The following is a 16,535-nucleotide window of genomic DNA, read 5'->3' on the forward strand; positions in this document are numbered from 1 at the left end:
TCAAGTAATGAATATATTTCCTTTCATACATTGTCTTCCATTCCCTCCCTGCCTCCCAGACCCTCCTTCTTGTCTCCACAAGTTTTTTTTGTTTTTTGTTTTATTGTGAAAATACTGTACCGAGGGGTTACAATTACATGGGCAAAGTAATTTGCCTCCTCCTTTGTTTGCCCTTATCAACCCCCCTCCCCCCTCACCCCCGCCAAAGTTGTAAAGTTCGTTTTTTGACATAACAACTTGTACATCTCATTGTTGCAACGGGTCCACCTGTATCCCTATTTAAACGATTTGTTTTTGCCCTTCCCCTCCACAAATTATACTAACACCAAATACAATGAACACAGGGGTTATACCGTGGGGGAGGGACATACAAAGCAACAAAGAAATCATCTTATACGTATGTTAGAAATAATCGCATGAAAGAAAACACATTTGAATACTTATCTTGGGGTTCCTTTCACCTACCATCAACTTATCTGACCTTTTCTGCTTATCTCAGACATATACTAGTTATTGCAAATAAGGGAAACCATGGGACCTATGTTTCTTTGGGCCTGGCTTACTTCACTTAATATAATTTCTTCCAAGTCTTTCCATTTCCTAACAAATGGGGCAATGTCATTCTTTCTGATGGAGGCATAGAATTCCATTGTGTATATATACCACATTTTCTTGATCCATTCATCTACTGAGGTACATCTGGGTTGGTTCTATATCTTAGGTATGGTAAATAATGGTGCAATAAATATAGTTGTACTGGTAGCTTTAGTATGGTCTTGTTTGTGATCATTCGGGCAAATGCCCAAAAGTGGGATTGATGGATCATAGGGGAGCTCTATGTGGAGTCTTTTGAGGAACCTCCATACTGCTTTCCAGAGTGGTTGAACAAGTTTACACTCCCACCAACAATGCAGTGGGGTTCCCTTCTGTCCACATCCCCTCTAGCATCTGTTGTTATTAGAGTTCTTGATTATAGCTATTCTAACTGGGGTGAGGTGGTATCTCAATGTTGTTTTGATTTGCATTTCTTTTATGGCTAGAGAGGTTGAGCATTTCTTCATGTGTCTATTGGCCCTCCTTCTTTCCCCTTCTGAGAAGTTTCTCTTTAAGTCTTTCGCCCACTTATTTATTGGGCAGTTGTTTCTTTGAGGATTTGTCGTTGGGGGATTTAATTTTTTGAGTTCCAGGTATATTTTAGATACGAGACCCTTGTCCATTGTATGGCTAGTGAAGATCTCCCAATCCGTTGGCTTTCATATGGAACAATAAAAGACCCCAAACAGCAAAAACAATCCTTAACAAAAAGAACAGTGCTGGAGGAATATCAATACCAAATTTCAAACTGTACTACAAAGCCATAGTAATCAAAACAGCTTGGTACTGGCACAAGAACAGACCTCAGGACCAATGGACTAGAACTGGAAACCCAGAAATGAACCTACAGACATACAGCCATCTAATCTTCGATAGGGGAGCTAAAAAAATAGAATGGAAGAAAGACAGCCTCTTCAGTAAACGGTGCTGGCAAAACTGGTTAATCACTTGTAGAAAACTGAAGCTAGATCCTTATATATTACCCTGCACCAGAATCAACTCCAAATGGATCAAAGACTTCAGAGTCAAAGCAGACACTCTGAAAACATTACAGGATGGAACAGAAGAAACCCTAGGTCTCCTTGGCACAGGCAAAAATTTTCTTAATAGAGACCCAGAAACACAACAAATCAAAGAAAGGTTGGACAAATGGGATTGCATGAAATAGCAGAGCTTCTACATGGCAAAGAACATAGCTAGCAAGATCTCCACGAGTTTTATAGCTCACTGTCATTAGTGCCTAGCAAGCTCCATTGCTGCAGTTTTTGATACTTTTCCCTCAAGTGCTTAGCGCCCCTCCCAAATACATACAGTAAAAAGTAAATAAGAGATCCCTCGTTTCCATATCTTGGAGTGATTTGGTAGTGATTCTGACCTTTCTGTTACAATATAGTTATTTATTTGAATTTGCTGCATTTAAAATTAATTCTTTGTTTTTTAAGTCCAGAGTTTTCACTATAATGTGTCTTGAAGTATTTCTGCATGGATCCTATCTACTATAAGTTTATTACCCTCTCCCTCATTTTCTCCCACTTTCCCTCCCTGATTCCCCTCTCCTCCCCAGTTGTAAAGTTCATTCCCAACATAGTGTCTTGTAAGTATCACTGTTGCTTTGGTTCACCCTTTTTACTTTGTCTCACCATTTTCCCTGAACGCACCCAATATTGTCTTATTTTGTTCAATAGATTTTCAATGGCTTTAGTTTTGAATTCTTCTCCCCCATCCACCCTGACTAGCATAGATTTGATCTTTTGGCTGAATCTCCAAAATCTTGGAGAGAGGATTTTTTTTTTTTTGTCAGTTGTGGGGCCTGAACTCTGGGCCTGGGTGCTGTCCCTCAGCTCTTCAACTCAAGGTTAGCGCTCTACCACTTGAGCCACAGTGCCACTTCCAACTTTTTCTGCTCATGTGGCACTGAGGAATCGAATCCAGGTCCTCATTCATGCAAGGTAAGCACTCTACCACTGAGCCACCTTCCCAGCCCAAATCTGCCAAGTCTTGGATTTCCCTTTGAATGTTTTGTTTTTTTCTACGCCTTTGATTTTTGTTTTAATTCCTCTGGTTTATCCTCAACTCCTGATACTCTATTTTCAATTTCACTTACTCTATTGTCTATTCTTTCAACTGTAGTTTGCAATAGGGAAATTGAGCCTTTCATGCTTCCAAGATCTTTGTTGATGTCATTTCTCAGGGTGTTAATTTCGTCTTTTAATGAGGTGTATAGCATATCTTCCTTTCTGTCTTTCTTTCCATATCTTTTTGGGCAACCTGTATGTTCTTGGCCATTTCTTCCTTGTATTCTTCTATTTGTTTTGGGATATCCCTTTTTATTTCATTGGCTAATTCTCTCATCCTTGCTTTAATAGTCCTTTGTCCTTCATTTCTTCACTCACTAAAGTCCTTCCCTGGACTGTTGTTGGCTTTTTAATCTGGCATCTGGTCTTGATTGTTCATGAATTTTGTAATCTTTCTTGTGATTCATGCATTTGGGTTCAGGTATGTCAGAGTCATTCAGATTATGTATTAAATTCAGTAGTGGTAGGGTGTGATTCAATGGATAAATCTCCGTTGGAGTTTGCATTTGGCAGCTTTCCGCTCAGGGTGGTACAAACAGTATAATGGGTCCTGGCTCTGGGGTGGGTGAGACTGTATGGTATTCCAACCTGGGTTTAAGTCCAGTGGCTGGTTAATGTTACGTGGTGCCCCTCAGTCTAGTGTCCTGGCCCAGATCTTTTTCTTTGTAGGAAGATTCCTGCTAGTGGAGAGGTCCTCCTGGCCAAGTCCTGGACTGGCACCTACTTCCTAAGGGACAGGAAGCAGCATTCCAGACCTCATGTAAGCCCTGGAAGGGGAAAATTCCCTCTGTGAGGTATGGGGAGGTTGTCCCCACTCAAGTCCTGAACTGATGTCTACTTCCCATGCAGTGGTGAGCTGCTGTCCAATCTCTGGACCCAAGTGTAAGCCTGGAAGGGGTTGGGTTCCAGCAGGGCTGTGCTGGTATAGGGAAATGGTCCCCACCTTAATCCTGGACTGGTGTCTACTTCCCAAGGGATGTGTATTCCCAAGGGGAATTGTGCTCCAGTCTCTGGATCAGGTATGAGCCTTGGAAAGAGCAGGGATATTGTCCCCTTTGACTTTCAGCAGATCAGGTGTTTTTTTGTTTTTTTTCTACCATTAGCCACAGATTCAGGGAACGCAGGGCCCAATCCCAAACAAATACTGGCCCCAGAGGCTGCTGGTAGTTATAGTTTTCTGGACCAGATTCAGGGTTAATTCCCAGGAGTCTTGGGCAAGAAGCAAAAGTGGTGGGAGAAAGGGCTCCAGCCTCTTTTCCCTCTTTGAGTAGGTGTCCCTTCTCAGGAGGAAGGGAAAGGGTCCAGCTGAAGTACTGTGGAGTACTCCTGGATCCTGGTGTTGGTTTTGAGCTGACCAGCAGTGCTGTGGTGAAAGTTTTCTGCATCTGGATGTGGTGGTCTCATGTTCCTGATCAGTAACTCTGGATCTTCAGGTGTGCTGCTGTCTGCACTGGTCAGGGTCACAGTATGGCCGCTGAGGCCACTATCACAGCTTAGTCACTCTGCAGGTGTGGGATGAGGGAATGGGGGGGGGGAGAGACACTTTGCAATGTTCTGTCCTTGTGTGTGTCAGGTATAAATTCTTCTTCATTCTTGTGATTCTGTTTATAGTTTCTTTGTTGTTGTTCTCTTGAGGTGAAGTGTGTGTGTGTGTTAGGATCCTAAATCTCTGTTTGGTCAAAAAGAGCTAGAAGAATTCCCTGTTGCTATTCCATCTTCCAGAAATCTTGCAAGTATTATTTTACAATAAGAGTTCTCAATTTTTTAATCTTTGAATTCCTTGACACTCTTAAAAATTACTGTGGATCCTATTTCCTAGAGGGAAGGAGGCAGAGAATATGGTAGAGGGATGAAATCAGTTTTCCAAAATTCTAATGTGAAAGCTTGAATTTTTCATTGGCAACATTACTATCAGCTATTTTCTTTAAACTGACAAGCTTGCTTTACTCATTTTCAAGAAAAATTCTGCCATATAACAAACTTATTCTTTTGTTTAAAAAAGTGAAATTATTTTACTTAACAATGCTTACCAAAAAGGTACCCTCCTGCTTTCCTCCAGACTACTTCATACTTCAGTATATATATCCATATAAATGCTTTAAACATACTTTTCACTTTACCAGACTGTTAAACACTCAAAAGTAGATATTTATTTAAAAAAACCAAACTGTAACTTTTCTACTTCATCAAAACAATCTTAGATAAAACTAGCTTATTTTTTTAGCTTATTTTTTAAATGGGTAGAATACAGCAGTAAAAACAAAAAAAAATACAACAAAATAGGATAGCTACTAATATTGTGTGGACTACTAACATGATTCCTAGTAAGGCTCTAGCATTTTTGCTACCCTTACGTTGCCAGTAAATACCATGAAAGAGCCAAAAAAAAAAAAAAAAAGGTTATTTAGCATTGCTATAAAAAGGATTTTGAAACTGGGCACTGGTGGCTCATGCTTGTAATCCTAGCTACTCAGGAGGCTGAGATTTGAAAATCGTGGTTCAAAGCCAACCCAGGCAGGAAAGTCCAGTGAGACTTTTGCCTCCAACAAACTACTCAGATAAAAACTGGAAGTGGTGCTGAGAATTAAGTGGCAGAGCGCTAGCTTTGAACACGAAGAAGCTTAGGGACAGCACCCAAGCCCCTAGTTCTAGCCCCAGGATTGGCAAAAATAATTTTTTTACTTCACTTTGTTAATGAATCTCAGATTTTGACCTCACACTCTCTCAATGAATCTCAGAAATTCCCAGGAAGTCCATAAAGCAAACATAGAGAACCAATGGTTTAATTTAATTTTTAGTGGTAAGGGGGCTTAAAGTCAGAGCTTCACGTTCGCTAAAGTGTTCTACCATGTGAGACACTATGACAGCCCCTTTTTGCATGGGTATTTTCAAGATAAGATGTCATTTTATGCTCCACCTACACTGTGATCCTCCAATCAATGCTTCCTTCCATCCCTGGAAGGACAGGTATGAACAGTGTGCCAGCCACTGTGTCTCCTCTGTAACTTGAAATGGCAAGTGTGCACCAACCATTGGTTGAGAGGGGAGCTTTACTATCTCTGCCTCCCAAGTAGCTAAGAGAACAGACTTGAGTCATTGTTCCCAGCAAGAACCACTATTCAAAAAGAACCTAAAAATAGTCTCTTAAGGGATAACAGTTAGCATAAGGCTAATTTTAATAAACTCTACTATTCCTACGCTACACTATACAATCAGCTTTTATATAAATTTAAGAGAATGAAATCTTCATCTGATTGAACTCTTCTTATAAAATGCATCTAGATGTTTGTAAACAATATGTATTTATTTATCTATGGAATATTTAGTTTATATATAATAACTCTAAAACTCTTAAGAAAATGAATACTCATTTTAGACTTGAAAAATAACAAAAAATAATCATAATATGATGAGCCAAAATTTAAAATACTTACTGTAGCAGACCTTGATTTAGTGTTGTTTCATCTTGATGTTGCTAGGAAGAAAAACAGCTTTTACAACTGATGAATATTAATTTAATATAAGAAGATAAATATTAATATTTAAGATAATTCTTACATTATACTTTTTTAGCTTCGTGTGTGTGTGTGTGTGTGTGTGTGTGTGTGTGTGTGTGTGTGTCTGTCTGTCTGTCTGTCTGTCTGTCTGTCTGTCTGTCTGTCTGTCTGTCTGTCTGGGTGCTGTCCCTGAGCAATTTTGCTCAAGGCTAGCATTCTACAACTTGAACCATAGCCCACTTTTGTATTTTTTTTGGTAGTTAATTGGAAATAAGAGTCTCATAGACTTTCCTTGCTCAGACTGGGTTCAAATAGCTATCCTCAGATCTCAACCTTCTGAGTAGCTAGGATTATAAGTTTGAGCCACTGTCTTCCAACTTATCTTCTTTTTATTATGACAGAACCAACATAACATGTACCATCTTAACCAGATTATATTCAGTTCTATGGCATCAAGTAACACACAATTTGTACAAACATCACCTCCATTCATCTTTAAAGCTTTTTAAAAAAATATATAATTTTTTTGTTGTCAAGGTGATGTACAGAGGTGTTACAGTTACATAAGTAAGGTAAAAAGTACCTTTTCTGTTGAACTTATTACCCATTCCCTCATTATTCTCCCACTTTCCCTCCTTCCACCCCCCCACTTCAAGTTGTACAGATCATTTCCAACGTCATCTTGTGAGTATCGCTCTTGTATTGGTTCCTCCCTTGTCATTTGTCTCACCATTTTGTTGTTCTCTTTCCCTTCCCTAATTCAGATAAATGTATATATAATACCCAAGGTACCAAAATCAGATACAGTGACAACAAGGAATAAACCATAGGGGGAAGAACACATAAAAGAAACAAGAAATCACATAGTACATTAAAAACAACAAAGAAAAAACTTTTGTGTCCATGTTTTGGAGTTCATTTCGCTTAACATCATCATGGTTAAATGTACATAGCAATTGAGCTATTCTGCTCATCTGCTAAGATTATCATAGATGTATACTAATAATTTCAAATAAGAGAAATCATGAGAACTGTTTCTTTGGGCCTGCTTACTATGATTTTTCACTTAATATGATTTTTTCCAAGTCTTTCCATTTCCTTACAAATGGGGGGTGTCATTCTTTCTGCTTCCCAGTCTAAAACTCCAAATTCATTTCCTCATCCATGGCAACCACAGTTCTACTTTTAGTCTCTCTGGATTTGACTACTCAATGAATATCACATAGGAGGAAACACATTATACTTTTTTTTTTTACTTAGAACAATGTCTTCAAGGTTTTTCCATGCTACAGTGTTTTTTTAAGGCTGAATAATTTTCCATTTCAGGTAAGTCCATTGTTAATGAACAATTATATCTCTTCCACTATTATTTGGTGGTTGTGAATAATGCTGTATGAACCTGACACTACAATACTGCTTCGAGTACCTGCTTTTACTTCTTTTATAGATAGACTCAAAAATGTAATTGACACATTATTATAGTCTATGTTTAGGTTTTTGAAGAATGATCATGCTGCTTTCTAGTGGCTATATTATTTACCTGTGAAACATCAAATTCATCTCATCTTAGGCAACACTTCTTCTATTGTAAAGGTGATATACAGAGAGATCACAGTTACTTAGTCAGTTAATGAGTACATTTATTTTTGAACACTGTAACCTCTTTCCCCTCTCTACATGCAAGTTGAATAGTTCATTTTCAACATAATGAGTATCACTGCTGCTTTAGTTCACCTTTTGTCCCCACCATTTCTGCGCTCCTTACCTTTCCCAAAACAGATAAACGTACACATAAGACAAAAATCAAAAGGCGACAAAGGGGGAATAAAAGGAAATAAAAAACTTCTTCCATTTCTTGTAGTTCATTTCGATAAGTATCATTTTATGATTATATGCTTATAGCTATTGAGCCATAGTGAGATCCTCTCCTAAGAATATCCCCGTTTGTTACAAAGCCATAATAATCAAAACAGCTTGGTACTGGCACAACAATAGACCCAAGGACCAATGGAATAGATCTGAAAACCCAGAAATGAACCCACACACCTATAGCCACCTGATCTTCAATAAGGGAGCCAAAAAAATAGGATGGAAGAAAGACAGTCTCTTCAGTAAATGGTGCTGGCAAAAACTGGTTAAACACCTGTAGAAAACTAAAGTTAGATCCTTATATATCACCCTGCACCAGAATCAACTCCAAATGAATCAAAGACCTTGAAGTAAAAGCAGACACCCTGAAAACATTACAAGAAAGAACAGGAGAAGCTCTAGGGCTCCTTGGCACAGGCTGAAATTTTCTTAATAAAGACCCAGAAACACAACACATCAAAGAAAGGCTGGACAAATGCGATTGCATGAAACTGCAGAGCTTCTGCATGGCAAAGGACATGGCTAGCAAGATCAATAGAAAGCCCATGGATTGGGAGAAGATCTTCACTAGCCATACAACAGACAAGGGCCTCATATCTAAAATATACTTCGTACTCAAAAAATTAAATCCCCCAACAACAACTCATCAAAGAAACAACTACCACATTAATAAGTGGGCTAAAGACTTAAAGAGAAACTTCTCTGAAGAAGAAATAAGAATGGCCAATAGACACACAAAGAAATGTTCAACTTCTCTGGCCATAAAAAAAATGCAAATCAAAACAACTTTGAGATTCCACCTCACCCCAGCTAGAATGGCTATAATCAAGAACTCTAATAACAACAGATGCTGGAGGGAATGTGGCCAAAAGGGAACCCCACTGCACTGTTGATGGGAGTGTAAACTTGTTCAGCCACTCTGGAAAGAAGTATGGAGGATCCTCAAAAGACCACACATGGAGTTCCCCTATGACCCAGCAATCCCGCTTCTGTGCATTTACCCAAATGATCACAAACAAGGCCATACTAAATCTACCAGCACAACTATGTTTATTGCAACATTATTCATCATAGCTAATATATGGAACCAACCCAGATGTACCTCAGTAGATGAATGGATCAAGAAAATCCATTTTCTTATGAATGGAGTGATGTCATTCTTTCTGATGGAAGCATAGAATTCCATTGCCCTTATTTGCAAATATTAGCATACATCTAGGATAATCCTAGCAGATGAGCAGAATAGCTCAATAGCTATGTACATATGACCATATAAGATGATGCTAAGTGAAATGAACTCCAAGACTTGAACACTAGAGGTTTTTCTTTGTTGTCATTTTGAATGTACTATGGCATTTTTTTGTTTCTTTTGTATGTTCTTCCTCCTATGGTACATCCCCTGTTGTCACTTTATTTGATTTTGGTACCTTGGTATTATATATATATATATATTTAGAATTAGGGAAGGCAAGGAGGACAACAGAATCCTGAAACCAAGGACAAGGTGGGAACCAGCACAACAGTGATGTACACAGGACAATATGTTGGAAATGAGCTGTACAACTTTGGGAGGGTGGTATAAGGGAGGGAAAGTAAGAGAAAAATGAGGGAAGGAGTAACAAGTTTGACAAGAAATGTACTTATGGGGCTAGGAAGTTGGCTCAGTGGTAGAGTGCTTGCCTCGCATGCTTGAGGCCCTGGGTTCGATTCCTCAGCACCACATAAGCAGAAAAAAGCCATAAGTAATGCTTTGGTTCAAGTGGTAGGGCACTAGCCTTGAGCTGAAGAACTAAGGGACAGTGCCTAGACCCAGAGTTCAGGCCCCACGACCGACAAAAAAAAAAAGAAGAAAGAAATGTACTTATTATCTTCTATTTATTACTTATTATTACTATTACTTATTATTACTTACTAATCCCTCTGTATATCACTTTGACAATAAAGAAAAGAATGTCCTCCTTTGGTCTCACTGTGTGAATTTACCATGTCCATGTTTAATTTTTTGTCTTTTACCATCCATTGTGTTTACTTGTAGGTTCATAGGCACATTCTAATTGTTATAAATGAGGGAAAATATGCAACTTATGTTACTTTGCTTAATATAATCTTTTTCTAAGACTTTCCATTTCCTTATGAATGGTACGATATCATTTTTTTCTGATGGATGAGTAGGATTTTGTTGGTTGTGGGGCTTGAACTCAGGCTTGGGCACTGTCACTGAGCTCTTTTTTGCTTAAGGCTAATGCTCTACCACTTTGAACCATAGTTCCACTTCCAGTTTTCTAGTAGTTAATTGGAGGTAAGAGTCTCACCAACTTTCCTGTCCAGGATTGCTTTGAACTATGATCCTCTGATCTCAACCTCCTGAGTAGCTAGGATTACAGAAGTGAGCCAACAATGTCTGGTCTGTCAACACTTCTTATTTCCATTTTCCTTTTATAATAGCAGTGGCTGTGAAATGAGGTATCTATGTGGTTTACTTTGCACTTTCCTAATGGTAAGTGATGTTGAACATTTTTTCATGTGTTTCTTGATTGTTTATATGCAGTAAACTTCCTTATTTGTGGACATATCACACTTTTGTTGAACAAGCACAATCAAAAATAAATAAACTCCAAAGAATTTTAAAAATAAAAAAATTTATTTCTTACACATGCATCACAAAGCTCAGTTAGGGCAGAGAGGTATTAGGTTAACATGAGTTATGTTTAAATCATTGTGTGACTTGATGCATTTCTCTTCCCTAAAAATAATATACCTCAAATCAAATGGTGCCCATGATTAACTTAAATGATAAAGTAAAAATTTTATTTTTGTTGAAAGAACACCCTGTCTTTATCAAATGCTGGGCAGCATTACAGAAAAAAAATGTACCAAGTATCCCCAGCACAATATTAAACTGTATCTTGAGCACACAGTTTTTTCTCAATGGCATTCTCCTTAGAAACATATACCTATGTATATCAACTGTCTACTCTATCATCTCTAGTGAAATAGCTATTCAAATACTTTGCTCATCTTTATTGGGTTATTGTCATTGCATTATAAGAAATCTTTATATAGTGTAGATATTCATCATTTATCAAGGCACAATTTGCAATATCTTTTCCTATTCCATAGGCTGACTTTGTACTCCTGTTGAGAGTGTACTCTGATCCACAATGTTTTTTATTTTTATCATGTCTAACTTACGTATGTTTCTTTTCGTTCCCTATAAACCTTAAGTGGAAAAGAAAATTCTTTCACTCCATAGTGATATTGAGGGGCCATTCTGATCAGTTTCTAAGATCTAATATTTCCCCCAAGGACTAGAAATTATGCTATCTTTGTTAAAACATTAAATGTAAAATGTTTCCAGTCTAAGATTTCATAACATATTGGCCTTCATCATTTTTAAAGAAATACATGCTTTAAATACATTTTCAATATTAAAAATCTCTAGGAAAAAAATATTTCTTTTGGGGTCCTCTGTAGTTGTTTCTATGATCAATAATAAAAACTACCTAAAAAAAAGTTGAGTATTGGTGGCTCATGCCTGTAATCCTAGCTACTCAGGAGGCTGAGACCTGAAGGCCACAATTCAGAGCCAGTCTGGTAGGAAAGTCTATGAGACTCTTAGCTCCAATTAACTACCAAAAACGTTGGAAGCAGAGCTGTGCCTCAAGTGGTAGAGTACTAGCCTTGAGCAAAAAAGCCTAGGGATAGCACGCAGGCCCTGAGTTCAAATTCCAGGGCCAACACACACACACACACACACACACACACACACACACACACACACACACACACACACACACACACACACACACCACACACACACACACCACACACACACCACACACACACACACACACACACACACACACACACACACACACACACACACACACACTAAAAATAAAACCACCAGCCTGAATTTGCAAGCATTTAAAGCATCATACTAACAGTCATATAACAATACCCCCCAAGAGAAATAAAGCTCTGTGAGAAACTCAATAATCTTCAATTAGTTATTTCAATGTATCCCCATATACCTAATGTATCTCTATATACCTAAAGTCATCATATATTTTCCATATGTTTATATTTTCCAAGAAGGCATTACAAAACTCAAAAAAACAGAGAAATGAGAATTATAAGAGGCAAACCTATAAACCCAAGCATTAATATTATAGGTAGCGTGTACTTATGTACCACAATGCAATTCAAATATCAATTCAATAGGAATTTACATGTTTCACTAAAGATAATCAGTGACTATTACTGTTGAAAGGTAATTGTGAACTTGACCATACCTACAGAAATGTAAATATAAAAGATAAAGTCAACTGACTTTCCTTCTGCATAGGCAAAAATAACACCCAAGAACTAATGACTCTGCATATAAATGGTGGTTGTTGTAATTCCTTTATTAATTAGCAAAATGGCAGAATGCACTTCATCCAGCTCTTTCATAGGGGACAAAATTACTATCCATGTTTTTGATATTTTTCTCCTGCCTCTCAGTATTTTAAACAGGTCATTAAACTGTAGTTTTCTTTATTTTTTGAGGGTACGATGTAAGAGGTTAGTTACATTAAATTGAGGTACCCAGAAAAGAAGCAAACCCTTAAATACCTTCAACTGAAATATAACAACCGTCTACAATCTGAGGACAGTTTCTTTAGCTGAGTTGTGAATTATTGGTACAACTAAAAGCCAGATGAGGGCTGGGAAGGTGGCTCAGTGGTAGAGCACTTGCCTTGCATGTCTGAGGCCTGGGTTCGATTCCTCAGGACCACATAAGCAAAAAGAAAAAAGCCAGAAGTGGCACTGTGGCACAAGTGGTAGAATGCTAGCCTTGAGCTGAAGAGCTGAGGGACAGTGCCCAGGCACCACGACTGGACCCAAAAAAAAAAAAAAAAAAAAAAAAGCCAGATGAGTTCCAATAGCGCTACTTCTCCATGAAATATTCTGTTTCATATGAACTATAGTGAAATATTAATCACTAGTATTCAGTGTCTCATTTGATATATTGTTGATAGTATTTGCTTAGCATATCTTTTTTTCCAACCAAAGTACTCAAATTTATTTACATAGAATTTAAAATATTTCTAAATATCCAGATGGTTGCCTTTTAGATTATTTCATATACACAAATGATACTATCTGTACAATGTTTCAACATTATTAAATGCTGAATAGCTTATCTGACATTCCACTCCCTAGTATCTCAAAATAATTTTAACATAGTATTTAACATTTGAATTAGAACTGTCTTTACTTAAGGGCCAAAGCTCTCTTTTCATTCCATTCCTCTCCAAAAATATTCCTAAGCCACTGCACCTTCTGGGCAGAAAGAACAATTTAAGACTGTAAGGATTAAATCAGATCAGAATCAATTAATGAGTTGGAAAAAAGATATCAATAGCATTAATGATAAGCTCAATAGTCAAGGTGTTCTTATGTTTTGAAAAATCAACCTGCACTTGGCAGACAAGTGGCATGTGCTCAAAGAGGCAAGACAGAATGTTACCCACCTAATAAAGATACACAAACACATGAGTTCTAGCTTTGCTAACCTTGTTCCCTCTCTATTACATGCTTATCAAGCAAGCCTGGGTATCTTCATTACTCTTTCCAGATTGTCTCTGATGTTCATTTCAATTGATTCCACCTCCATATATGCATAAAAATGAAAGAAAGAAAAAAAGGAAAAAGGATTCAACCTGGAATCACACCTGTCAAACTAAGAGTCCTGTATCTCAGAGAGTAGAAAATCAAAGAAGTAGTCTGCCCACAATAATTACAGGATTGAATAATCAACCTTGTCAAACAATTGTCACACAGATAAAAAATGATTATGAGATCAGTGATATCCACTTAGTGTTGGTCAGAGTTCTTCAAAGAAACAGAACTAAAGCTAGGGGTAGAAAATAATCTTTTTCCTTAACTTAGAAATTGCTAAAACATTGGGGTTGGGAAGTTGGCTCAGTGGTAAAGCGCTTGCCTTGCATGCCTGAGGCCCTGGGTTCGATTCCTCAGCACCACATAAGCAAAAAGAAAAAAGCCGGAAGTGGTGCTGTGGCTCAAGTGGTAGAGCGCTAGCCTTGAGCTGAAGAGCTGAGGGACAGCACCCAGGCCCAGAGTTCAGGCGCCGCAACCGGACCCAAAAAAAAAAAAAAAAAAAAAAAAAGAAATTGCTAAAACATAAACTTTTAGAAGCCAAATATATACATCTCAGTTTTAAGGAAAAATATCTGGTGCTTAATATTTTTCTTTTTATTAGATGTAATAAACTCTTCTACGTATGATATTAAAAAGACCCTCAGAGCAGCTCTTTGGAATTGCTGTCAGCCATTATATTCCTTAAGGACTTGATAAATACCTCTGGCTAGCTAACTTAGTCATGCCAAAGTGCTAACTTAATTACCCTTTACTTTTCCCCAGAGTGTTTGCATTTAAAATAAACAAAAGTTGAGCACCAGTGACTCATATCTGTAATCCTGGGTACTCAGCAGGCTGAGATCTGAAGTTCAAAGCCAGCCCTAGCAGGAAAGTACATGAGACTCTCATCTCCAATTAACCACCAAAAAGCAAGAATTGGAGCTATGACTCAAGTGGTAGAGCTCTAGCCAGTTCTGAGTGGAAAAGATAAGGGATAGTGCCCAGCCCAAGTTCCACAAAATTAACAAACAAGTCCTGGGTTGTGCTATGAGTTTATATAAATGCACATGTATTTTTATATACATAAGACAACAGAAGGGTCTTTAGTGTTCCATATTTCAAATTATATCACAAATATTCTAATTATTCATAATACACAAGAGGAGGGAAGAGAAAGTATTTTAAATAACCTCTCTAAAATAAATGTTGGGGTGAAGAACTAGACTGATAAAGAGGTAAAGGAGCAAGGCACTAAAGTAGCTCATGCTTCTAATTCTAAGTACACAGAAAGCTGAGACCTAAGGGTCACAGTTCAAAGCCATCCCAGACAGGAAAGTCCCTGAGACTCTTAGCTACAAATAACCATCCAAAAGCTGGCAGAGGAACTGTAGCTCAAGTAGCAGAATACTAGCCTTGAACAAAAAAGATAAGGCACAGTGCCCTGGCCCTCAGTTCAAGCCTCAACTCTGGCATGAAAAAAAGAGAGAGAGAGAGAGAGGGAGAGAAAGAGAGAGCTTTTCTGATGCTGCTGCAGGCTTCCTGTCATCATGGTTAATGTTCCTAAAACCCACTGTACTGTTTGTAAGAAGTGTGGCAAGCACCAACCTCACAAAGTAACACAGTACAAGAAGGGCAAGGATTCTCTGTAAGCCCAGGGAAGGTATTATTATGTCAGGAAGCAGAGTGGCTATGGTGGTCATACTAAGCCAATTTTCCAGAAAAAAGCTAAAACTACAAAGAAGATTGTGCTGAGACTTTAATGTGTTGAGGCCAACTGCAGATCTAAGAGAATGCTAGCTATTAAGAGATGCACACATTGTGAACTGGGTGGAGATAAATAGAGAAAGGGGCAAAGTTCTAAGCTCCAACTTTTGTTATGAGGACAATAAAATAATGGTTTCTGAATTGCAACTTTTGTTATGAAGACAATAAAATCATGCGGTCAAATTCACTGCATAAAAAAGAGAGAGAAAATAAAGAAGGTAAAAAAAGAACCATACTATAGAATTATCATTAGTAATATCATACTTTGAGAGACAGATTTACAATTTTAATACATATGCATTTAATAAACATATAACATACCTGTAATACTGTATCTGAACTAAGAGTGGGCATCATCTTATTTTTATTTCTTTGCTCTTGTAAGTCTTTTCTGAATTTCATCCCAAGTTTAATCTCAGGAGAAAGCATGCCTAAAAGAAAATATAATCATGAATCACTTGTAATAGTTTTATTGCTCTGCTTTGACAATGACTCAAGGATTTCATAAACACTTCAAAATGTCACTTAAAGTAATTAGGTAGATGGAAGGTACATGCTGAATATCTGAAGACCTAGCTTTAGCCCTCCAGCACCCCAAAATTGTATTATTATAATTTCTTAATCATCACTTTCATATGCCATTGCTTTAAAATATTACTTGGGAGAAGACACATACATTACACTAAATATAAACTAGTATTTGCTATTTCTTTGTTTCATGTGTGTGTGTGTGTGTGTGTGTGTGTGTGTATGTGTGTGTATATATATATATATATATATATACATAATGAAATAGACTTAAATACTAATGGAAATAATAAATAACTTGTTTTTGGGAGGGGGGTCTAGTCGTGGGGCCTGAACTCTGGTCCTGGGCGCTGTCCCTCAGCTCTTTAGCTCAAGGCTAGCACTCTACCACTTGAGCCACAGCGCCACTTTCAGCTTTTTACTTTTTGCTTATGTGGTGCTGAGGAATCGAACCCAGGGCCTCATGCATGCAAGGCAAGCACTCTACCACTGAGCCACCTTCCCAGCCCAATAAATAACTTTTAAACTGTCTTTTAGGTCTTTCTTAAAACTTATATGCTAA

The 16,535-nt window shown here is 37.7% G+C and overlaps 1 protein-coding gene across 3 annotated transcripts in view; it reads right to left on the reverse strand.

Moving 5' to 3' along the window:
- The window catches only part of Ankrd31 (ankyrin repeat domain 31), a 109,843-nt gene that overhangs the window by 81,396 nt on the left and 11,912 nt on the right, over nucleotides 1-16,535 (reverse strand). For all 3 annotated transcript variants that reach the window (XM_070031365.1, XM_070031364.1, XM_070031363.1), the window contains exons 3-4: nucleotides 15,767-15,876; nucleotides 6,104-6,144 (exon numbers count right to left, since the gene is read on the reverse strand). In XM_070031365.1, coding sequence (XP_069887466.1) covers nucleotides 6,104-6,144; nucleotides 15,767-15,876 — 151 coding nt within the window. The remainder of the gene's footprint in view (nucleotides 1-6,103; nucleotides 6,145-15,766; nucleotides 15,877-16,535) is intronic.

The sequence above is a fragment of the Dipodomys merriami genome, unplaced genomic scaffold, assembly GCF_024711535.1.
Source record: "Dipodomys merriami isolate MVZ:Mamm:240054 unplaced genomic scaffold, mDipMer1.0.p SCAF_20, whole genome shotgun sequence".
Taxonomy (NCBI): Eukaryota; Metazoa; Chordata; class Mammalia; order Rodentia; family Heteromyidae; genus Dipodomys; species Dipodomys merriami.